The sequence below is a fragment of the Lolium rigidum genome, chromosome 1, assembly GCF_022539505.1.
Source record: "Lolium rigidum isolate FL_2022 chromosome 1, APGP_CSIRO_Lrig_0.1, whole genome shotgun sequence".
In the NCBI taxonomy this organism is placed as follows: Eukaryota; Viridiplantae; Streptophyta; class Magnoliopsida; order Poales; family Poaceae; genus Lolium; species Lolium rigidum.
In genome coordinates this window covers 65,956,384-65,981,253 of record NC_061508.1, presented here as the reverse complement: position 1 = coordinate 65,981,253, position 24,870 = coordinate 65,956,384, and the positions used below count along the sequence as shown (strand labels likewise).

General features: G+C 41.8%; 2 protein-coding genes across 2 annotated transcripts; one reads left to right on the top strand and one right to left on the bottom strand.

Moving 5' to 3' along the window:
• Positions 1–8,967: 8,967 nt before the first annotated feature.
• LOC124674803 (UDP-glycosyltransferase CGT-like) lies at positions 8,968–10,584 on the bottom strand. Its single transcript, XM_047210861.1, has one exon. It carries the CDS (start codon positions 10,531–10,533, stop codon positions 9,100–9,102), a length of 1,434 nt encoding a protein of 477 aa, XP_047066817.1. The 5' UTR covers positions 10,534–10,584; the 3' UTR covers positions 8,968–9,099.
• A 6,119-nt stretch (positions 10,585–16,703) lies between these two features.
• LOC124646524 (ABC transporter B family member 25, mitochondrial-like) lies at positions 16,704–24,526 on the top strand. The gene is made up of 20 exons (XM_047186630.1): positions 16,704–16,769; positions 17,332–17,514; positions 18,452–18,638; positions 18,795–18,856; positions 19,160–19,203; positions 19,568–19,670; positions 19,825–19,932; positions 20,099–20,182; positions 20,287–20,347; positions 20,742–20,887; positions 21,095–21,211; positions 21,328–21,413; positions 21,737–21,825; positions 22,451–22,506; positions 22,611–22,691; positions 23,054–23,119; positions 23,197–23,289; positions 23,394–23,458; positions 23,733–23,868; positions 24,107–24,526. Exons 1-20 carry the CDS (start codon positions 16,704–16,706, stop codon positions 24,236–24,238), a joined length of 1,965 nt encoding a protein of 654 aa, XP_047042586.1. The 3' UTR covers positions 24,239–24,526.
• The last annotated feature ends 344 nt before the right edge of the window (positions 24,527–24,870 follow it).

Below are 24,870 nucleotides of genomic sequence, written 5' to 3'. Positions count from 1 at the left end.
AAGAGACACGTAGTTGCGGCCGGCGGCCCTATCGTCTTCTCCACAAGATTCATCTTTGCATCTCCTTGCCTCCCCCACCTTAGAAACGAATCAACTTACCTGTAACTTCCAAGGCAGACGAGCGGGCACCGGCCGACTGACTCTTTATTCTCCACCTTCCGCCACTGCCGTGTTTAAATAGTTCCCCTACGTATTTGGGTCTTTCTCCGAGCGGGCGGCTGTCTCTATGGCTGGTGCAAGCCTGCAAGATTGACAACCCAGCAACGATCGAAACAACTCCCCATCGCGTTTCTACGTCATGGTCGGACTACCCCATTCCTTCAAGGCATCCGTAGTAGTCGCACCGTATACCTCTGGACGGCCGATTCGAGCTCAGGCCATCGCTCTCCATGAGCTCTCGCAGGCTCGCAGCGTCTTCTCCACCAAATCCATCTTAAATATGCGGAGGAAGTACGTGCAAACAATCCTGGTGATTTCATGGGTGTCGGAACAGGACACCGTCCTTCTAATCTTCCATGTGGTGTGTTTGATTTCTGTTCTAGCATTCTGCGGAGAGGCCAATCAGTGTCACCAGAACATCTTCAGCCTTCGTATCTTCTACAGGGCCAATTCTCCACCAATGAGCACTAGCAACCACGCTGATCCCCTTCTTAAGTAAAGTAAGCGAGCAAGATTTACCATGGTGTTTCCTCCTGATTTTGTTAATTCTGTTTTATCCCATACGTACATGGTGTATTGCAGTATTGGTGCTATATATTGTTTTCAGATTCCTTCTCCATCTTTCAGGATGGTGGTCGGTATGTGCAGCCATTGGTCAACTGGTCACTTCTAACTGATGGACAGTATCTCAGATTCCCAATTAATATGCAGTGGTACGAAACTGTTAGTATTTACGTCCGTGGTAATGCATACATTCTCATCTTCTTTGAAATGTATACTCCCTCATGTGCTAAATGAGATACGGAGGACCAATGCTTTTCTACTGATATTTAGTTGTTTACGCATATTACATTGATTTGGAAGCAAAGTGAGATGAAATGTTAACTAAAATCTTTTATCTATGCAGGTCAAATTGGTATATATCATAAATCATTTTTGCTTTGCCTACGTAGTTGCAATTCAAAGTATTTTGCTGCTCCCATAGTGCAATTCAAAGTATTTTTCTACATTTGAAATATATGTTTTTCATTGCTCACCAATTTGTCATTGTTTCATCCGAATTTATGGCAGATTAGTCTTGGTTTTATGTCTTCTCTTTTAATTTTGTTTGTCCAATTCGTAGTACGTTTGTGTGATTGTCTCTGGTCACATAGATGTACGACTCCTTACAACTTGATTTTCAAATAGTGCCAATGTCCGTTGAGTAACTTCCAAACAATCAATTTTGTAATATATGTTCTCATTCACATGTATTGCTAAAAATTGCCGCAGCAACGCGCGGGGAATCATCTAGTTGTAACTAGAAGCAACTCTTAAATCATATGGTTCCCTACCCCAGTCTCCTTACCTTCATATTTAATAAGGTCCAACAATATATAGATTGACCATACCCACTATTGTTGCTTGGTGATGTTACTAAGTGTGTGTCAAATTGGGAACTTCCAAATGGATGTGTAAATTTTACCTTGAAGGTAGCTAGGTATGTTAGCGCTAATTATGTGTTGCATGTGACCTCTAGGTTTTTTTCACTGCATCTCTTGTCATTTCAGTTTAATGCATTTTCTATTTTTATTGTTTATGAATACTCTCATTTATTTGCCATCATATTGGAATATAGTTTATTGATGTGCTGATATGATATTACATACTGCTGTGATAGCTTGACCAAAAATGAACTCATGTTGTCAGCAAAATTGTCACCTTTTTACATGCTTTACTACTTGGTATGTAGTGTATGTTTATAATCGTTCAATCTTTTAACTAGAGTTTATCTACATTGATGAACTAACAACTTAAGTTCTATGTTTTGTGTCTCCCTAAATTTACGGAAATTCTGATCATTCTATCGTCAAAATGATGGGCACAACAACACGCGCTATCACGGTCTAGTAAATGTCTATGACCAGAAAATCTTGATCATCGAATGACCATAATGAGCTAGTTCGCATATCTACTTACTAGGAACCCTGCTTTGTTTACATACCATATGTGCACCAGTGTTTTCGATTAAACTAGTTATAGCATTGGCATAAGACTTATTATAAACTATTTTTTCGATAAAAGACGCTTTACTATAAAACACTCGGCCTCTGCATAACTAAGATTCACAGCCGTCCCAACATAGTACAAGTTCTCAAAAAGTAAATACAATAGTTCTGAAATTCATCAAAAGAGAAGCTAGTTACACCAATGGTGCCGCAATCCTACGATTAGCCAGCCATGTTAGGTAATAAACTCCTTGGTCGTATTCTCCAACCATGTAGACACCTTCGTAAAAAGGTCATGGTCCTGCAAGCACTGCAGCGACGGCCATAAACAGAGCATAGCCATACATCGGTAAATAACCTGCATAAGAGAATAATTTTTATAGTTAAAAATATTATAAACTATTGAGATATAAAAATAAACATTCTTTATTATTTACCTCTAGGGCACTATCTCCAACAGTCAAACCCTTGTTCTTTTGCACAACAAGGTTCTCAAGGTCTTAAAACACTTTTATATTAAGGAAGTTAAGTATTGTAGTCAAAATTTTCTTTTCAATTTCTACATTCTAAGCAATTTCCAATAAATTAAATACTCCAAACAATCCACCAAAAATCAAATTATATCCATTTTTATTTTCCAAAAATGCCTTTAATAAACCCCTAAAGATAACGGTAGGCTTTATTAAATTTATAAAAAAACTACAAAAAAGGTAGTAAGATGCAAAGTAAGCCTAAATGAATGATTTCAAATCTTAGAAAATTGTTTTCCTACATTTTCTCATAATGGGACGTCATTTTATCCCCTCTTTTTTAAAATTTAATCGTAAGTTGGATTTTGTTTTAATTGGCTCCAAATTTCTAAAGAGTGCATACAGAATTCAGTATACATATAATCTGAAGTTGCATAAAGTTTATCAACCAAGGTTTACCGTTTTGATAGTAATGGTACTCCATATTTCAGGATGTTAGACTACGTCTTAGCTAGAGCTAGTCGTCAGAGTTTTCCAGTCAATAATTATCCATGCGGTTACAATGTTACTGATACGTTCGGTAATTGGTTAAATAGGGTAGATAGACAGTCTAAGGCAATAATTTGAATTGGGGTCTCTGCTTTATGTTGGTCTATATGGAGGGTTGACGGCGTGTAAGACACACGTCCGTTGGGAACCCCGAGAGAAAGGTGTGATGCGTACAGCGACAAGTTTTCCCTCAGTAAGAAACCAAGGTTATCGAATCAGTAGGAGTCAAGAAACACGTGAAGGTTGTTGGTGGCGGAGTGTAATGCGGTGCAACACCAGGGATTCCGGCGCCAACGTGGAACCTTCACAACACAATCAAAATACTTTGCCCCAACGTAACAGTGAGGTTGTCAATCTCACCGGCTTGCTGTAAACAAAGGATTAGATGTATTGTGTGGAAGATGATATTTCTTTGCGAAGAACAGCAAAGAACAAGTATTGCAGTAGATTGTATTTCAGATGTAAAGAATGGACCGGGATCCACAGTTCACTAGTGGTGTCTCTCCCATAAGATAAATGGCATGTTGGGTGAACAAATTACAGTTGGGCAATTGACAAATAAAGAAGGCATAACAATGCACATACATATATCATGATGAGTACTATGAGATTTAATCAGCCCATTACGACAAAGTACATAGACTGCTATCCAGCATGCATCTATGCCTAAAAAGTCCACCTTCAGGTTATCATCCGAACCCCTTCCAGTATTAAGTTACGAACAACAGACAATTGCATTAAGTATGGTGTGTCATGTAATCAGCACAAATATCCTTAGACAGAGCATTGATGTTTTATCCCTAATGGCAACAGCACATCCACAACCTTAGAACTTTTGTCACTGTCTCAGATTCAATGGAGGCATGAACCCACTATCGAGCATAAATACTCCCTCTTGGAGTCACAAGTATCAACTTGGCCAGAGCCTCTACTAGCAACGGAGAGCATGCAAGAACATAAACAACATATATGATAGATTGATAATCAACTTGACATAGTATTCAATATTCATCGGATCCCAACAAACACAACATTTAGCATTATAAATAGATGATCTTGATCATGATAGGCAGCTCACAAGATCTAACATGATAGCACAATGAGGAGAAGACAACCATCTAGCTACTGCTATGGACCCATAGTCCAGGGGTGAACTATTCACACATCGATCCGGAGGCGATCATAGTGATGAAGAGTCCTCCGGGAGATGATTCCCCTCTCCAGCAGGGTGCCGGAGGCGATCTCCTGAATCCCCCGAGATGGGATTGGCGGCGGCGGCGTCTCTGGAAAGTTTTCCGTATCGTGGCTCTCGGTATCGGGGTTTTCGCGACGAAGGCTTTAAGTAGGCGGAAGGGCGGAGTCGGAGGAGGCACGGGGGCCCCACACCACGGGCGGCGCGGGGCCCACCCTGGCCGCGCTGCCTTATGGTGTCGGCGCCCGTGGCCCCACTTCATTTCTCCTCGGTCTTCCGGAAGCTTCGTGGAAAAATAAGACCCCGGACGTTGATTTCGTCCAATTCCGAGAATATTTCCTTTGTAGGATTTCGAAACCAAAAACAGCGAGAAAACAACAACTGGCTCTTCGGCATCTCGTCAATAGGTTAGTGCCGAATGCATAATAATGATATAAAGTGTGTATAAAACATGTGAGTATCATCATAAAAGTAGCATGGAACATAAGAAATTATAGATACGTTTGAGACGTATCAAGGGTGCGAAATGATATTATCTTTAACAAAAAAACCATTTTTCACTTTTTGCAAGTTATCCATATGGTGGCACATTGGGTTTAGCTATGGCCCTCCTTTCGCCGGAGGGGCAGCGGGATGCCATGGCTTCTGGATGCATACGGCTTCAGATGGTCGCTCTGGCTGGCTGGCGACATACTAGGCGGCTACAATGATGTGTAGTGATAGTATGCTTTGTTTATTTCGCTGGTTGATTTTTGTATTAATTATTGGCGATACTTGAGTTGTAATAACTACTAAATTTAAAACTTATTAATAAAATGCCGTATGCTTCATCATGATGCAGAAGCTGGAGTTTTTATCCCCATTTCAAAAATAAGTTATCCATACGGCAGACATGGTCTCCATGCAGCTGAACACGCACATACTCACGGTAGATTATGGTCTGTTGTTAGTCAGTTAGAGTGCGTGTGATGGTGTTCAATGTACTCCTATAAATAGTACCTCATTGTGGATGAATACGATCAGCTACATTCTCTCTATCCCTATCTTCCTCGTATTCTTTCATGGTATCAGTTTGAGCGATCCTACTCCTCCGCTTCGTCGTTCACCACTCTGTCAGCGCCACCGTCATGACTCTCCCCAGCGACTCAGCTGGCGTTGCCACCTGTGCACCGGCGACCTCTGCCGTCGCCACCCCTGGACCGGCGGCTTCCACAGTGCTCCCTCTCTAGCCTCTCGCCGCGCGGCCCGTCGTCAGGTGTTTAGCCACAGTCAATAGTTATCCATGCGGCAGACATGGTCTCTATGCAGCTGAACACACACTCACTCACGGTAGATTAGGATCTGCACTTAGTCAGTTAGAGTGTGTGTTGGTGTTAATGTACTCCTATAAATAGTACCCCATTGTGGATGAATACAATACGATTAGGTACATTCTCTGCTATCACTATCTTCTTCTGTATCCTTTCACAGGAACATTCCGAACAAGCTCAAGATTCTTTTCAAGAAGTCCTAAAATGTATAATTCATTAAAGAAATCATCATAGTAGGAGAACAATTTAAATATTTTTCTTACTAATCATTTTGAAATATTGGATATCAAAGGCCGGCACACACGATGTCATGATTCTGTTTTTCGTGAACGCCTTTTTCTTTGTGTTTCTCTGGGTTTATTTTTGAATAAGTGGTTTTCATTCATGTAAGCAGATTCTTTCTCATGCGCAAAACGTGTGATTGGATGGTTAGAGTATGTACAATGGTGATATCTTAGCAATGCCACGTAAGATAAATGCTGAGGTGAATGAGAGAGAATGCTGAAAAAAGGATTTGCCTCTTAACACAATCTCTTTCACCACATATTTAGGATGTTTGGTTACTGGAGATAATACCAAAAACTAAACCATTGTACATCATGTTTTATCGCAATATCTAAATTACGTGACGATATTAAGATAAGACGGTCTTATTAACCATTGCACATGGAGATAAATATTCAGATTGAAAAAATATTGATGTTTTAAAAAAATTTAAATCTAAAAATATGTCAAACTTAAAAAGGTTAATAAAAATGTTCAAAAACAAAAAAGTTCAAACTTGAAAAAAAGTTGAAATAAAAATTCTTAATTTTTTTTGGTCTAACTTGAAAAAGTTCAAATTTTTTTTTTGCTTAAAAGTGAAAAAGTGGAAACTTGAAGAATGTTTAAAAATAAAAAATAGTTGAAAAAAAGAACGACAAAAACGAAAAACTAGTAAAAACCCAAGAAAACCAGAAGAAATCACCAGACCAAAAAACCAGAAAAGGTAAAACGAATCAAAATAAAAACCGCTATACTAGGCCAAGCCCATGTAGCGCCTGCTGTGGGCAGCGTCCCTGACAGCACCCTCATCGAGCGGTGAATAGGATTTTCCGGTTAGGCCGGAGTCGCACCCTTAGCCCACAACTTCGCTGTAAGCATTCTTCCAATAGAAGACGACGGTTATGTCAATCGCGAGACATTTGCGGTGACTTAGTAAATTCAAAATCCGTGGGGTCAGTTTCTAGACCTAGTCTCTTGAAGACTCACAAGGTAGGGTGTGCGTGGGTAATGTTCATATGGGTAAGTCTGTAAGGGCGTGTTTGGTCGCTAACAATGTGTTTTCTCGCATCCAGGGAGACAAAAAACAGGCGTTTGGATAGCCACGGGAAAAAGATTCTCTACATTGCACGAACTCTAAAGCACCTAGAAAGCTGTATGAGGGGGAACACTCGATTCGGCCGTTTCTCGACAGTCACCCTTGTCTCGCGCCCGTTTGGGAAAAATTGTGCCCAACTGGTGCGAGGCAGGGATGGCGGGAGCCCGTGCGCAGCCGAAAAAATATGACGGGAGAAATTCGACCACCTCCCGCTGATACTCCTCTCCTATTTACGCCTCTCCGCCTCACTGCCCAATGTCTTCCACCATTCCCCCCTTTCGAGCTCCCCGTCCATAGTTGTTCGTTGGCCACCATGGTAAGGGACGGTCTCTTCTCAGGCCGATGGAGCTCCGCCGCGACAGTTCATCCTCCTACGCCTCGTCAACATGTCGTCGTCTTCCTTGCTAGGACCGACTGTCATATTACTGTGAGTACCTTCCAACCTAGCTTAGATCTAGACTACGACGGCTGCTATTTGTAAGGCTAGAGCACCTTCACTTTGTTCGTGGTTAGTTCTTCGAAGTTCTTGCTTCGATCTGTGAGAGTAGAGTAGTTCTGCTAAGTTCTTGCTTCGATCTGTGAGAGTAGAGTAGTTCTGCTAAGTTTCTGCCTCGATCTGTGAGAGTAGAGTGGATGGCTATGATTTCGAGTCGGCGTATTTTTATGGAACACCTTGTTCTGTGTTTTCTAAGCTGTGTCGTTCATGTATAAGTGCAATAATTGGTACGGAGATTGGTTCTACGACGTGTGCAACTTTTCCTTGTACTAGCTTTGCATTTATGTATGGCAGCAGGCGTAGAAGATTAGTATTGTCTTTGTTCATAGTCTCTACACATAAGTTGTTTGCTAGTTTCATGAAGCTTGTTACCACGTATGCTTGCTTGCTTACCATTGTCAATGATGTTGGCCTATTAGCTTGGTACCAACATGCTTACCATTGTTTTTGCACTTTGATACTTTGATTATTCTATAGGACGTCTAGTCCCCCGATTTGCTGGCGAACTCTGTGATGCCGGCTCGGCCACTCAGGTACATCCCAGCGCAGGATAGGTACTGCATCATAGATCACAAGCCATCGCGATGAGCATCCCGGTGCTCCGAGCCACCTCATGGCCAGATCACAAGGCACAGACGAACAACAGGTATCTTGCGATGACCCCTGCTGGAAGCATGGACTGGTTCATTGCCTTCGTGATAAAGTATTACTCCGAGGAGCTGGAGCATTGGATGCTTGTTGCTTTGCTTGTTTTGATGATGATGAACATCGCATCCATGATGTTATTTTGGGAGTAGCTAGGTTTGATCTGAACTGATTACAAGTCTGTATATTTTGCGAGGTGGTATTTATGTAACCCCTCGGTTGATGAACTCACAAGCTGTTGTTCGTAAACTCGTGGTGCAACACTATGATCCACTGGTAGAACTATTATTATTGTTATTATTATTATTATTATTATTATTATTATTATTATTATTATTATTATTATTATTATTATTATTATTATGCTAGCCTTGCTGATTATGTGATCTATAGTAGTCGTCCTGTCATTTTCTATTGCGCCGAACACCTTATGGGCATATACAAGCTCACCAAGAAGGGGACGAGGTTATGTACTCGACAAACAAGCTAGCAAACAAGCTGTAAACCAAACAGCCGTGCCATTTGTTGAAACACGATTTTTAGGAAAGCAAACGCCGAGGACTTTGTTTCACAACTAATGCAGAGTAGAAATTATTTATAACCAAATAAATTGCACAACAATAATTAGAGGTTGCATAACTTCATACATCATTCACGGAGCCATATCTCACAGAGGCGAGAAAACCATGCTAGCAACCAATCACACCCTAAGTGTATGTACGACCGTACATATTTGTGTATTGTGTTGTGTTTCGAATTTGCAACAGGGCCGCAACACCGTACCCTACCTGACCTATGTCAGTTTCAGATGTGACACTTATTTTTGCGAATACAGACGTGACACGTTCTTTTGTAAAAACCTAGCGATCGAAGGAGAGCAACAGCTCGTACTCGTACAAACAGTCCATTGAGGAGAGGTACCCAACAGCGCTAAGTAGCCTTGAGCGTGGCAAGAAACTCCTGCATGTTGAGGTAGCTGGAGCCACCTTGGGCGACGGCCTTGGTGGCCTCCTCCCGGACCTTGGCCGCCCTCGCCGAAATCGCCTCATCTCCCATCACCTGCTTCACCATCTCCCCTATCTCCACCCCGCTCACCACCGAGTTCCCCTCCCAGCTCCAGTGCTCCATCCACTGCCCGAAGCCGCCGCTCCTTATCACCGTCGCGACCAGCCGCTGGTCGCCCAACGCCGGCCACGCCAGCATCGGCACACCATACAAGACCGACTCCGTCACAGAGTTCCACCCGCAGTGGCTGAGGTACAGCCCAATGGCGGGGTGCTTCAGGACCGCCTCCTGGTCCACCCAGTCCTTGGTCACGAGCCCACGCCCCTGCACGCGGCCCAAGAACCCGCCGCCCAGCACGTCCGTCAGCTCGGCGGTGTCCTCGCGGTCCACCACCGTCGTCTTCACCACCCACAGGAACCGGCAGCCGCTGGCCTCCAGCCCAGCGCCGATCTCACGGATCTGCTCCAGCGCCGCGGCGCTACGGTTGCCGAACGCCACGTACACCACTGATCGCACCGGCTGCTCGCCGAGCCATGCAATAGGTGATGACGCGCCGACCACCGTATTATCGGTCCCCGTCGTGCTCGTCGACTTGAGCGGGCCGACGGCGAACACCGGCGGGAATCCGGGAACGACCTTGCCGCTGCGCAGGGCAGCGAGTGCGTCCGGCTCCAAGGCGTCGAACGTGTTGACCAGAATGCCGTCTGCCTCGGCGATCAAACGGCCGTTGGCGATGAACTGCTTGGTGAAGAGGCTGTCGGGGTTGCGCAGCACCTGCGGGGGATAATCCACCGGGACGTGACCAATGCCGGGGATGTTGACGTCGCCGGCAAGGTGGTTTGTGCTGGCACCGTCGAGGTAGGTGGGGAAGTAGGCGAGGAACGACAGCATGGTTGCGCAGGAGCTGAAGAGGATGTGGCATGGAAGGTGCAGATCGTCTTTAGCTATCGGGATTAGTTGGGAAGCCAAGGTGACGTCCGTGACGATGGCCGACGCGCGCTGGGTGTTCCCGACGATCAGAGGGCCGAGGAGGTGAGCCGAGCGGCGCAGGGACTCCCACCGTAGGAGGAAGGGGTCGGTGCCCGCAAAGGCGGCTTCGTCGAACGGCAGGAGGTTGAAGTCGATGCGTCGGATGGCGGGAAAGGCGGCGAAGAGGCCGGTGAAGTGGTCGGCCTCAGCCTCTGACACCGTCGGCAGGGCGGTGACCACGGAGATGTCCACCCCTCCCGTGTCGGCGAGAGCGGCGATGAAGCGGGTGAAAGGGAGGAGGTGGCCCATGCCGGCGCTCGGGATGAACACTAGATGCGGTGAGCACCTGCCCTGGTTCCCAGAGCTCGGCGTCGCCGCCGCGAGAGCCATTGTCGAACACTTTGCTGGATGACCACGAGGCGCGGGGAACTGGTGTGTGTTTGGTGTCGAGAGTGTTCATCCCGAAGAAGCAATCATCGGCTGGTTTTAATGGCAGATCTAGCAGCAGATTCAATGTCTTTGTCATGGTTGTGGGGTCGCGGTTGTTGTTGTTGTTGTCGTCGTCCTGATGAGTGCAGAGTGCTACCTGCTACGCTGCACCCTCCAATCGTAATTTTGACCCTGTTGCTATTTTGTGCTCCTGCGCCTGTCGCAGCTGCATTCGTTTTTCCTTCTGTTGTGATGCTTAACTAACGTGAACACCTGCGAGCTAGCTTGCTTCTTTCGATCGCAAGATTCTGAGGACCTTGGAAACAAAGAGATTTTACCAGTGCATCTGTTCCACCATTTCATTTTGCGTCAAACTCGTTTCGTTTGGAGTACGTGGTTACTCTTTTTTCTTTTTCTGAATTCAGTGGCGGAGCTTGAACGAAATCTAAGAGGGGGCGAAAATGCATAGTAGCAAGCCTAAGATTTTGAGAATACGTAGTCAAATTCCAGATAAAATCCTCCATGCAAAATGCTCCAGATTAGAAAATTACAACACTATGGAAAAGAAGATAATATAATTGGACAGAAAGAACAATGTCTGCTGTAGTTTCTCAGTATGTTCGGTTGCTGAATCTTGTGTGAAGTGGCCGTAGTTTTTTAAGTCTATATGGTTGTTACACCTTGTGCTAAGCTGCTGTAATTTTTTTAGCTTAACCATGGGAGAACCCATACCCAACAAGGATTCAAGTGTGTAGAAACTCCATGTAAGTATGCAGCGAATGCTTATTTAGTTGATGTAGCAAGCACAAGTGAACGCTGACAGCCTGACAGTACTTCAGAAGCTCAAAAGATGCTAGAACTGAATTCTTTTAAAATCTGACAGATCACGGTGATTACTTCAGTTGGGCACGTAAGGCCTCTTGATCCTGGAATCCCATGGTTTACACTAGTACCTAAATGAAGATGAGAAGAAACCATAAGAAATAACAGCTGAGCAATGGGAACAAACTCAGGAGCGTGTCATGGTGTCATGGTGTGGTTGTTAAGCTCTATGGGGAAATATGTTCAGGAACAAGTTGATAACTTCAAAACTGGAGCTGAGGTCTGGATGAGCAGATCTTTTTTCTGGTAAGTCCAACAAGATGCAGGCCAGCAAGATACTCCATAAAATGAGGCATATTAATCAAGACCAAAATCAGTCACGTGGTATGCAGGGGAACCTAACAAGCTTTATAGAGATCTAAAGTTCTCCAGGCCAATCAAATCACATGATCCTAGAGACCTACTTCTTCTCCGAGAGCGGTTTAAACTTTGAACTACAGTACTACTTTTATAGGTCTTCCTGAAGTAGTGATGAAAGATGTAAGTTTCTTTAAAAGTAGTGCATTCTGATATTTGGGGACCTTGAAAGGTAACCGCTCTATTGGGAGAGGACGTTCAAGTAGAGGGTGTAAATATGCAACAATTTTCCTTTATAGTTTTCTAGAGATTTTGGGGATATCAAAATTAAATGGTTAAGTAAATTGCAACGAGGTGATACAATCGTGTAGGACAAAGAGATAAATCTAGCAGCATGCACAACGTAGAAAACACTAAAAAAACGTATGGCTATACCCACCACTTCTTTTAGGTGGCACATCATAAAAGTACCACCAATTTTTTTACTCGCAGATCTACCTTTCGCGGCGAGCAGCAAGGACGGCGTGTAGTTTTCACCGTGGTAACGGCACATAAGTGCGCCACGGTAGGTGGAAGGCAAGAGCGGTGTTCGTTGAGGCTGTGATTGAATGGGTGCAGGCATATTTTCCAACGCCATGAATTCTATGGGACCTGCACGTATAGTAGGTTTGGTGCGGGTGGCTGTATAACAACATCCCTCTGATTGGTGAGGCTCACCACCAAAACCGAAGTGTTGGCCTAACTGTTTTTAATATGTGGCCACCGTGTTCGTATTTTTCAACCTTTCGCCACTTTTCTTCTCTCTCTATAGAAATTATTGAGTGGGCGACGGTGAGTACCAAATGAGAGCTATGTCGGGCATGAAAAATCTCAGCCGCAAGATGGAAGGACGCATGCATTTCTGGTATTAATTTCGGTTTAACTACATATCTGGGGCTTCTTGATCGATATCGATCTGTGTTTCCATAACCAGGGAAAATCTTGTTTTTATGCATCACCCTTTCACAACTTCCATAACGGTTTCCACTCATTGCTATGTGTGATGGAATTCGTAGTATAGATAACAAAAAATTCCTACGAGATGCAAAAGAAACCAAGACCGGATCTAAGAAGAGCCAAGATCTAATCTAAGAAGATGCAATTAAGGTGCAAGGAGCAAGATAAGATTCACATACCCTTGTAGATTGATAAGCGGAAGCATATGTAACGTGGTTGATGAAGATGTACTCCTTGCAATCCAATCCGATCAGCACCTTCGAGTTATGCACATGTGTAGCACAACACCATCTCCTCCTTGATCCAGCAAGTATGGTGCAGTGGTAGATGTGATCTAGATGCCAACAATGCGATGACGGTGGAGGCTATGGTGGAGATCTCCATGGGCAGGGCTTCGCCTACACGCAGGAGGGAGAGGAGGGAGAGGGGAACGAGGGGGAGGTGGCTGGATAGGGTTTGAGCGCCCACTCACATTATATAGGGGCAGGGGAAGGTGCGACCTACTTGACCCCCATCTAAGCCTCAAGGCCGGTGCCAAGTGGAGGGGAGAGTTTTCTTCCATCCCAAGTTGGTGGCCCCTAGGGTTTCCCCTTGGGTCAGCTGCATGTGCCTTGTGGGGAAGGTGCCCTAGACCCGTGTAGGCCTGGGCACTCCCACTTGGTCCATGTGGGTACTACAAAATGTGTGGCCCCCATTGGTGGACCCTCCAGACCTTCTAGAACTTCCCTCATACGATAGCGGAAACATCCCAAACTTTTATGAAGCCCTAAAAACGATTTCCCTTATATAAATCTTATTATATGGACCATTTCGAAGCTCCCTGTGATGTTATAGATCCAATTCGAGACTCCAAACAATCTTTAGACTAACCATAATTAATATTCCATTTCTACCATAGTGATGTTGAGCGTTAAGTGTGTGACCCTATGGGTTCGAGAATCCGTGGACGTCATCGAGACACATTTCCTATCAATAATCAATAGCGAGACATACATATCCATAATGATTCCCACACATTCAGCTAATATATTTGTCGGTTGAAACACGATGGCATGGATTCAAACAATCTTATATTCCGTTCTCTCTTTCTCACGGTATTTTACTTGCCCAAGATTTGATTGTCGCTATCACCATACCTAGTTCAACCCTGTTCCTAGAAATTACTCTTAACTTTTACCGTAATGTAGCATTCCTTGTGACCAACTCTTTAGTCACATTCTTGCAAGAGATATAAAATGTGTGTTACTTGAGCAGGCCCTGAGTATATCTCTCTGTCACATGGATGGATAAATCTCACTCTTGATATATTCTACCCACCAAGTACTTTTTGAGATACGTGAGAACAACTTTATGATCATCCAATTACGAAGTGACGGTTGATGCTCTGAAAGTATTCTTTTGAGACTAGGGATTAGTATATTCGACATTTGGAAAGCTACAACAACTTAAACATAGTGACACAATCATATTGCTTTGCATATTTAGGTCTTTTCTATCATGTCATTCTCCTAATGACATGACCCCGTTATTAATTGACAACACATGTCCATGGTTAGAAAACCTCAACCATCATTAATCAGCAGACTAGTCTAATCGAGGCGCAATAGGGACGCGGTATTGTTTACAAACCAAACGTGTATTAATGTTTCTAATTAATACAATTCTAGCATGGAGTATAAACATTTATCATAAAAAAGGAAATATGATACTCCCTCCGTTCATTTCTATAGAGCCTATATATTTTTGGCACGGAAATTAGCGCAAGAGAATTTTTTACACAAGACCCCCTGGCTGAACGATTTGAGATCAGACTAAAATTAGGGAAATCGATAACTTCCTAACTTACCGTAACAAATCCCACAAATCTGTCTGATTGACTCTCCATATATGTGCAGCCAGGTTTAATTAAGGAAAGAAAAACATTGTTTCCTAAATCTAAGTAATTCTTGGGGCCATGCATTTGGAATCTCAATTAATTGTTTCCTATTTTGTATGGATTTTTTTTCATTCATATCGTGTGGGAGTTGACCGGTGGAGGGGGTAATTGAACAAAAGACAAGCTACAACCTTATATTGTGAAACAAATGCCAAAAATTTATAGGCACTATAGAAAGGAACGGAGGGAGTAATAATTATTTATTATTGCCTCTAGGGCATATTTCTAACATTATCGACGATCCAGAATGGAATGACATCGATCATGATTCAAAGGCTTTGTGCAAGTCTAACCTTCGATGAGGATTGCACTTTGCATGCCCTTTTGCCTGCATGCTTCTCATGCCTCACATTCCTGAAGATGGAGATATGATCAAAATCACATGTCCTTGTCGCAATGAGATAATTGGAGTAGTTTGTGCCAAGCATGAAAATGATGGTACTGTCATTTTAACATCCAATTTAGGTAGGTTGCGTTATTCAACAGAAGTTGCAGGAATGAGGCGTTTGGGTCCTCAATTTTGAAGCAAATAAGATATTTTTGGATGTGAAAGTGCATAAAATCTAAGTCAGTGAGTACACATTTAGTTATTTGGCAGATATATGTGAACTTGAGACTGAGTTGAAGCATAAACTATGTTTATTATCGTGTGCCATGAATTATATATTATTATGTGCTATGAGCTTCTTTGTATTATCTGATATATACATATTATATAGATGCTATTGGATTTGAAATTGATACGCACAATAGCATGCGCCGATAGGTACCATACGAAGCACGGTTATAGCACGTAATGGTATGACATCGTAATGTGCGCCGCCTGCTCATGTAATGCAGCGTTAGCCTTGTCTCCCACATACTAAGAACGCGCGGCGGACCATATTTGTCGTGCCAAAAAACACACGTCGGGTGCGCACTTTATCCTACACATGTACCCTCGGTGGCTTTTAAGTGCCACCATAGTGCGAGCACGGGGATTAAGTGTGTGCCTCCATGTTTAAAATCGATAGAGTCCGCCCACGCTATTGTAGCGAAAGCTACATACAATCACTCTAAGCAAGGTAAAAATATAAATAACTCACGAAAAGGAAAATGATGTATCATGAAGTTCAACTTCTCCGAGGAGGACTTCAATATTTGTTACAGAGATCACGATGACACAAGGCACACTGGGTTAAAGTTATAGCCTTCCAATCGTTGAGCCTATCCCAACAAAGGGCTAGCTAAACTATGAACTTAGACATTGAGGTGGCTCAAATTTCAGAAACTTCCCGGAGAAAATCAACATGTTGGAAGCTTTTGGGGACCATGAGCACTTGTTAGGGTTTTAACAACAAACACAATAGAGATCGAAGAGAAGTTTTAGTTTTCCATATTGGAGCAAGGTGGCCAAAATTATGGATCAGATTGAACCTATATGGATCAAATCTTATGATCCCAGCTAGCGGAGTTGCAAAATCCTGATTTTGCATACTAAATTATATTGCACTGTTAATCCTATATCTATTACTTCACATCACACTGAGATAAACACACCCACTTTGACTAACATGGTCCACCCAACTAAACATTGACACGTTCCACGCTAACGCTAACACTTGCTGTCTTCTCTTAAGAAACACAAAATTCTTCCGATTTCCCCACTTCAACTGAAATATTTATGATCTTGAAATTTTGGGCTAGATTCAAACTAATTTCAAACCAAAATAAAATTAGGTCAAAATTCATGAAAACTAGTGGATTTTGATAGATTGAAATGAAAGTCCAAAGAATTTTCGAAATTTTGGATAATTCGGTCACCGTTCGAAATTCCACTCTTATCGAAATTTCAAACTCCGGGGAGCATAGTCCGATGTGACACGTGTCCAATAACTGTTGGGTATCTGAAGTAAAACATTTAAATAATTTCATTTAGCTGAGTTTACCGGCGAGAGGGCATCGTGGACAAGTGGAGTATTCTTCTCTCTCGCTGAATCCGCCGGACGGAGATCTCCTCCGTCGCCGGGGTGCGCCAGCCATGTGGCTTTCCTCCCGCCTCCACCTCTTCCGCGCCTGCGGTTTCGGCACCTCTACGGCCGCAGCCGTACGCCGCCGGCTCTGGGGGGGCAGTGGGCCGCCCTCGCCGAGGGCTCTGCGCAGCCCTCTCCTCGGAGGCATCCGACCAAATTATCTGCCCTTTCCTCGGAATGGCGCCCCTTTCGCTAGCCCCAGCTTCTATCTTCCGCACGGCGCGGGGCCTCCACGCGAACTGGTAAAATGTGCTTGCCGTGCCTCCTTCCTGTTGTTCTTGATGCAGTAGTGAAATTGTCTACTTCATTGCAGATAACCAATTTAGAAGGTTAAGGATAGCTTGGTTTCCTGGTATATATGTATGGAGTTTTATCTGTTTAGATATTTGCGATACAATTAATATGCTTAAGATAGTTTGTTTGTGCTCTAATTTATCAGTATAAAAGTGAAGTACAGGGTTTGCGCCACGCAGATGGAGTTTGTCTCTATATTATTGTTTGTCTGATTCTGTGAAGTAATAACTATAGGTGTTGTTGCATTCGCACCGTGCCTTTTACTTCCATCTGAAAAGATAGTTATTTGGGTACTTGTTTGTCAAATACTGGTTTGGTGATTCGTCTAATATCTGGTTGCAGAGATGGCATGCGTTCTCTACATCAGCTAATGCTGTGCCAGCAGATGCCCCGAAAAAGGACATCGATGATCAGATAGCAGATACACAGATCCTCCGAAACCTTGTCAAGTACTTGATGCTGAATGACAGCCCTGATTTCCGTTTCAGGCTTGTGTTATCACTGGGCCTCTTAGTTGGCGCAAAGGTAACGTTACATGTTTAGAAAAATGTGAACTAACATGTTTCGTTTGTGTGTCTCTTGTTGGGTTTCATCTCAATTCTCAATCCTACACTAACTATTTTTGAAAAGAAATCTGTAGTAGAGGAGTTGACAGTATATATAATTATATTAATAGGATAAGCAAAAAAATATACAGGGATACATAAGTATTTACAAGACACCACCACAAAACACACTGGACACAACACCGAACTCAGGGGACCGAGCTGATGAGAGTTAACCAGTCTAACATCCCAGAATCAAGGTCCTCCTTAAGCCTACCTCAGCTTGCTTGGGACTAAAGGCTTTGCCGTTATTGCTGTTTCGGAATTATGAAATATAGAGTATCCCTATAGCGCTAAGAAAGATAAGGCAACACACAATCATTAACCTATTTTCTACTCAGGGCATTAAAATGTGCAATTTCTTGGCAATCGCATTTGGGCTGCAATCTTTCTCATAAAAGCTGCCTACTTCGTATGGATGGAATGCAGTACATTTGACATCCCCCATTTCCTTTCTTTACGAAAATGACACAATCTCATCAATTTATATACAACCTGTTTGAGACCCAGGTAAATAAGGAAGAAGATGAATACATAAGTCAAACGAGCATCCCACATCCAAAAAGTACCCCACATAGGCCTTCCCCGAAACCCCCTGAGTCACTAACATGAAAAAATTAGAAAAAATACCAATTTCTGTACCGGTTCCGGAAGAGCGAAGAAAATGAGGATGCTTTGTTAACGGGAGACCAGTGGCTACAACTAGTCAACTACCATCATCATTACGAATCAATGAAAAAATAAAACCCCTTCCAGTTAATATAGATGGCAATGGCATGATGATATAAAAAGAGGAAAGTTACTATTTGAAGCTTTCACCCTGTTACCTGACCCTTTCTGTTTTTAATGAACACCAGGTTATAAATGTTCAAGTGCCTTTCTTGTTTAAGCTTGCTGTCGATTGGCTTGCAGCCCTTGCTGGTACTGAAGCCTCACTGGCATCATTTACAGATGGTAATGCCACCATGCTGGCTCTCTTTGCAAGCCCAGCAGCTGTTCTGATTGGATATGGTATTGCGCGTTCAGGAGCATCAGCATGTACAGGTAATACTTATTTGTTACAAAATTTTCGTATTGATTCTCTTGTTTTCCAAAAATCTAGTGAAACTCCTTTCGTGATTATGGGAATATGCAATATTTTTACATTATTTCGCTCTTTATGCTATGATTTATTTATTATTGTAAATTCCCTCTTTCCAGAATTACGCAATGCTTTATTTTCTAAAGTCACCTTGAGAGCCACCCGCTCAGTCTGCAGAATGGTAAATTGTGAACCTTTTTTCATTTCCATGTACCACTTCTTTGTGCAGTTGTTCGATCATTTTTAGTTTCTTCATGCTATCTAGATGTTCTAATCATATATATTTTGGGAAAAAAAAACGTGATATGTGTTGCTATAGTTCTCCAATATATTTATATCCATAAAAGGAACACTATCAGTGGCATCTGAACATTTGCATCCAGTTCCAGTTGTTGGCTTACTATTGACTAGTGGTAAAATACTAATTTTATACTGATCTGCAGATGCTTGAAATATTACCATAATTTGTACTCATGTATTGCAGGCATTTCTTCACTTGCATGAGCTTGATCTTCGTTATCATCTCAGGTACTTAGAAAATGCTTGGTTTCTCAGTGAATAAATTATTCATTGTACTGACAAACAACACATTATATGGCGAAAACATTACAAATATTTAGATGGTTCATGAATTATAGATTACTTGTTTGCTTTGGCCAATGATATACAATGATACTATGCTTAAAGAAGTGATGAGAACCCTAGCTTAGGATTGAACTTATTTTAAAACTATCAACTCAGTGAGGGATTAGTTTGTACCCTGTACGTCAGTATTGAAACAAGTTATAAGAAATCCAATACTGATAGCTGTTATATAATTGGTGGGTTTTGGCACTAGCGGCATGGAGACTATTTGAGTTCTGATGTTTCCTTACACATGTTTGTGCTTCAGCCGGCAAACTGGTGCTTTAAATCGCATAATTGACCGAGGCAGCCGTGCTATAAATAGCATTCTTACAATAATGGTATTCAATATTGTCCCCACGATACTAGAGGTACTCATAAATTGTTGTCTCTGACTGTTCCAGTCCATCAGTTGAACTGTTGCCTGTGATATTGGTATCTTTGCTTTGCTAATTTATGCCATCTGTTCTTTGGACTCTTTTTGTCAGTTCACACCTTGCTTCTATTTTTACCTCTCATTGACAGATTAGTATGGTCTCAAGTATTCTGGCCTACAAGTTTGGTTCAACTTTTGCTTGGCTTACTTCAGCTTCTGTTGCTACATATATTGCTTTCACTTTGGTTGTCACACAGGTGAAAACACTGTATTCTGTCATCATCCTCATGACCTCTTAGGGTCTTCTATTCTTCCTGTTATGAAAGACATTCAGTTTATCTTATAATGGTGTTTTTGTAGTAATGCATAACTCTGATCTATGTCTACCTGTCTTTATAACAACTATTATTATTATTACGACAGTGGCGGACTAAGTTCAGGACAGCCATGAATGAAGCTGACAACGCTTCTAGTAACGTGGCAGTTGATTCCCTTCTGAATTATGAGGTCATCTCGTGGTTTTATATCACTCTGATGTCTGTTACACCAAGTTACCCTCTTGTATTGTTACTGTAACAACTTCTTACCAGTCTTACTTTGGTTGTGTACAGACTGTAAAATACTTCAAGAACGAACGATTTGAAGTAGAGAAGTATGACAAATATCTAAAACGTGAGTAAGTATGTTTCTTGGGAGAATTTCCAATGTAGAGTTGGAAAGCACATCCATATGCTCCTTTCTTCTTCTATTTGACCCACTAGTGTTAAATTTGTGGTCACCTTTCTAAGACAAGCAGCGCTGTTTTCCTACATACGGTAAAATTATGATGTATATCATCCCCATCTGGATATGTTCAAATCTGTTCTCGAAAAGGAAAAAATAGGATTACTGTTGCATTCTGGAAATGATCTTTATAATCTCAAATATAGTTCCAGCGTTGTGTGAGTTGTATAGGAAGTGCTTCACATATTTGACTGATCCCAACTGGCGAGTAACAGTGGCTTATACCATAAGTTTATTTTGTTAAATATATTCAATATATTAAGTACTTCTTCAATATGCTCAGAATATGAGGATGCTGCACTCAAAACCCAAAGTAGCCTTGCCTACCTTGACTTTGGTCAAAATGTTATATTGAGCTCGGCTTTATCCGCGGCAATGGTTTTGAGCTCCTATGGTGTCATGAGTGGTGCTCTAACTGTTGGTGATTTGGTAATTCTCTATGTAAACCATCTGTGTTTTGTATCTTCTACCATTACTTTTTTATCAGTGATATTGTTAAAAGGTGTATCTGAACTGAAAAAAAATCATTGTCTATTTTCATCATGACTTAGTGTGAAACTTCAGTTCTTCCCACCTTTTGTTTTTCTGTAATCTTGTAATGGCATTTAATAATTGTGATGAAATATTGGCCTACAGGTCATGGTTAATGGACTTCTATTCCAGCTCTCATGGCCTCTGAATTTCCTTGGGGGTGTCTATCGAGAATTTAGACAAAGCCTTATTGATATGAAGTCCATCTTCCAGTTGCTTCAGGTAAAAGTTTGTAATCCTCTATAAGTATTGCTTTGCTCTTAATGAATTTCAGTTCTAATTTATCCATACATGATGATCTGACAGACTTTAGGGCTATTATTTTCTTGTTTTCTTAGGAAAAACCTGGAATAAAGGATGAACCTCATGCAGAACAATTGCAGTTCAAAGGAGGATGCATTGAATTTGAGAACGTTCATTTTGGGTAGATTTTTTCCTTCATTAACTTGTCAAATGCCATGAAATTGTTGCTGGTTTTCCAAAAGAAATACAAATGTGTGTATCAAAGCAACAGACTGCTAAGGAGATTATTTTATTTTAACCATCAATACAACTAGATGCTGCTGTTTTTTCTGACCGCAAGTAAAATAGAGTGCTAAGAAATTGTTTATTACGATTTTTCATAACTATGAAGAATTAAGTCTAGATACATCATTAGGAGGTCCACCAAGGCATTAAGTTGAATGAAGTGTGTTGAGTGTAAATCAGAATAATCTTATTTACTGTCATACTCTCATTGACTACCAGGTACATACCTGAAAGAAAGATTCTTGATGGTGCCTCTTTCACTGTACCTGCAGGAAAAAGTCTGGCAATTGTGGGAACTAGTGGCAGCGGTAAAACTAATCTCTTTACTTAGTGAATAATGTTACTGCCTCCGTTCCAATGAATACGGCATTTTTTTGAAAAGTGAGCTAAATAAAGTTTGACCAAAATTTTATAAAAAACTATTAATGCCTCTTTCATGTAACTAGACCTCAAAATAGGTTAATGAAATGAAATGCAAAGATTCCTTTACGTTTTCTTGACCCCCCCCCCCCCCCCGTCCTCCTCAAAATAGGTTCCTATTAGTTATCTTATGTTCGTAGGAGCTGCAGCCTCTGAATTGGGCAATTTGCATAGCGAAAGATTCAAGCCGTGGTAAGTACAGTGGTATTCGCTGAGCTTACAAGGCAGCACATCGGTGAGAGATTGCAGTGTGACTGTACTCTTGGATAGATTGGTATGCAGCCCCAACACAATGCAAAATTTCCTTGCTCGCTTTGAAAGGAGAAGTAGGGGCCATAGTCGATTGAGTCCATATCTTGTGGCCTTGATTGGCAGCATGCTGTGGAGATTCTGCTTTATTTGTGGGCCATGAAATAGCTGTTACTGAGTTTATTTCAGCAATGGCATTAACTAGCACCTCTCAAGTTTGTGTAGGTAAGTGAGCGTATTCATTAACTTGACCTTCTTCTACAGGAAAATCAACCATACTTAGACTTCTGTTCAGGCTTTTTGATTCTACTTCAGGATCGGTAAGTACCCAAAAACATCTTTCTTCCTAGCTGTTTCCTGCTGATGATTTTACATACATCAAACTTCCACTATTCTGATGATTCTTGTCATATTCTTCCTCTAGATACGTATAGATGGGCAAGACATCCGGAGCGTCACACTAGAGAGTCTTCGGGATTGTATTGGTGTTGTACCACAGGATACCGTTAGCCTCTGATATTCCATCTCCATCAATGCTCAAATTTACTTACTCCTACTCTCCTCACTGATTATTCATTAGGCACCCAAACATGAATTTATTACATGATACCACTTATGGCTAAATATCCTTGTAAACTTAAATCTTCTACTGCTGTTATGGATGGGCATCTTCTGATATTTCTTTATTAGGAACCAACCATGAATCCATTTTAATGAGAAAATACCAAAACATGCATGCATGTGGGATCTTTTAAGATAGAGTAGATTGTAGTAGTTGCTAAGCCAGATAATGTTTCTGGGAATTAGGTTATGTCACTAGGCACTGTTCCTACCACAACTGAGCTTACCCCATTAATTTCACTGCAGGTACTTTTCAATGACACAATTAAGCATAATATAAAGTATGGGCGGTTATCAGCAAAAGATGAGGAGGCATAGTTTTCTTCCAATACATTCTGGAGTTGCAGTCATATGCTTGTTCTGGAAAGCTAACGTTCATTTACATATAGGTATATGATGCTGCTCGGCGTGCTTCCATTCATGATGTAATCATGAACTTCCCTGACAAGTATGACACAGTTGTTGGAGAGCGAGGATTGAAGGTGAGACAATGTCTGGTCATGTGGGAACTGGGAAGTTTTGTAACTTATTGTACACCCTACAGCTCCACATATCTCATATTTTTTTTGGTTCTGCCATTTTGCAGTTGAGTGGTGGTGAGAAGCAGCGTGTATCAATTGCTCGTGTATTCTTGAAGGAGCCTTCTATTCTGTCAGTACCCCTTGCTTTTACTGTCTCGTTCCCTCCTCACATTTGGAGTTCTGTGTCAGCTCACCTTATTGTTCTTAATCTATTAAGCAAGACACTGTGTTCTACTAATTCTCATATGCTGTTATCATTTATGGACTCATAAGATGAAACAAAGATAGGCCTGCTGAATGGATTCTGAACTAAGTTAGATATTCTCATCAAGCATGTTTTTGCAATAATGGGCTTCTCTAGCTAACCTCTGACTTGTTTACTTTTGTTACCTGACTTTTACCAGATTATGTGACGAAGCTACAAGTGCTCTTGATAGCACTACTGAAGCATCAATTCTTAATTCCTTGAAGTCTTTATCCACTGATCGAACCTCAATTTTTATCGCTCATCGACTCACAACTGCAATGCAGTGTGATGAGGTATGCACATTCACGAACAGTACTATCAGAGAACTTTGTGAAAACCAAGGATTGTTGCTAAGTTGGCACATGTGCCGATGTGCGAATAATGGCCGAACATGCTAAATCTCAGCATGCTTTGAATTTATTGATCTTACTGAACATCGAATCTTTCCAGTGTATTCAATAGTGATGAATACCAGTTGGAGTCATCTCTTATGTGATTCCTAAAGAAGTCATGTTGACTGTCGATTTTCAGATCGTTGTCTTGGAGAATGGAATGGTAGTGGAACAAGGCCCGCATGATATTCTCCTGTCAAAAGGCGGGCGATATGCTGAACTATGGTCACAGCAGAACAACGGTGATGCCAATAATGCTCTTGCTGTCTAGAGCTTGGATATACCAAATAGAGTTTCCCTTCGCAAATGAAAGTACAGCCATTATACAGGTTTCTCCTCACATACTATGCACAATGAGTGCTTAGAATTTTAGATACGGGAAAAAAGAAATTTACAGTTTAGAATAAATTATCCCATTTGAAAAGCAAAATTTTCCTCTGAGAAATATTCAGAAATCTTGGAATACAGCTGTCAATGTAACATTTTTGTATGTGAAATAAACCTGGTAAATATTTGATTCTTTGAAGTGGAAATCCTTACACCCTGGTACGCATCTGAATGATTCATCTGTAAAACCTGCACATGCATTTCTTGCTACAAAAAAATGCCATCAAAATGATTCAGAGGCGTTGTCAGCAATGAATTTGAGCTGCGCTTCTTTCCACTTTGTGTTTCCTTGCTCTTGTGGTTTTCTTTGTTGGATGATTTCTGTCAGCACCATGTTATCTTGTTCAGCCGATATGGCTTTACTAGCTTAAGCTGGGCTACGCTTTCACTAGGAACAGAAAACATGAATTAGTAGTATTGCAAATTTGCAATAGCATATCACCCTCTTTTTTATATATTGACATCTGCTTTGCTATGGATAACGCAAGTTTCACTACAACAACACCTCCAGGCAAT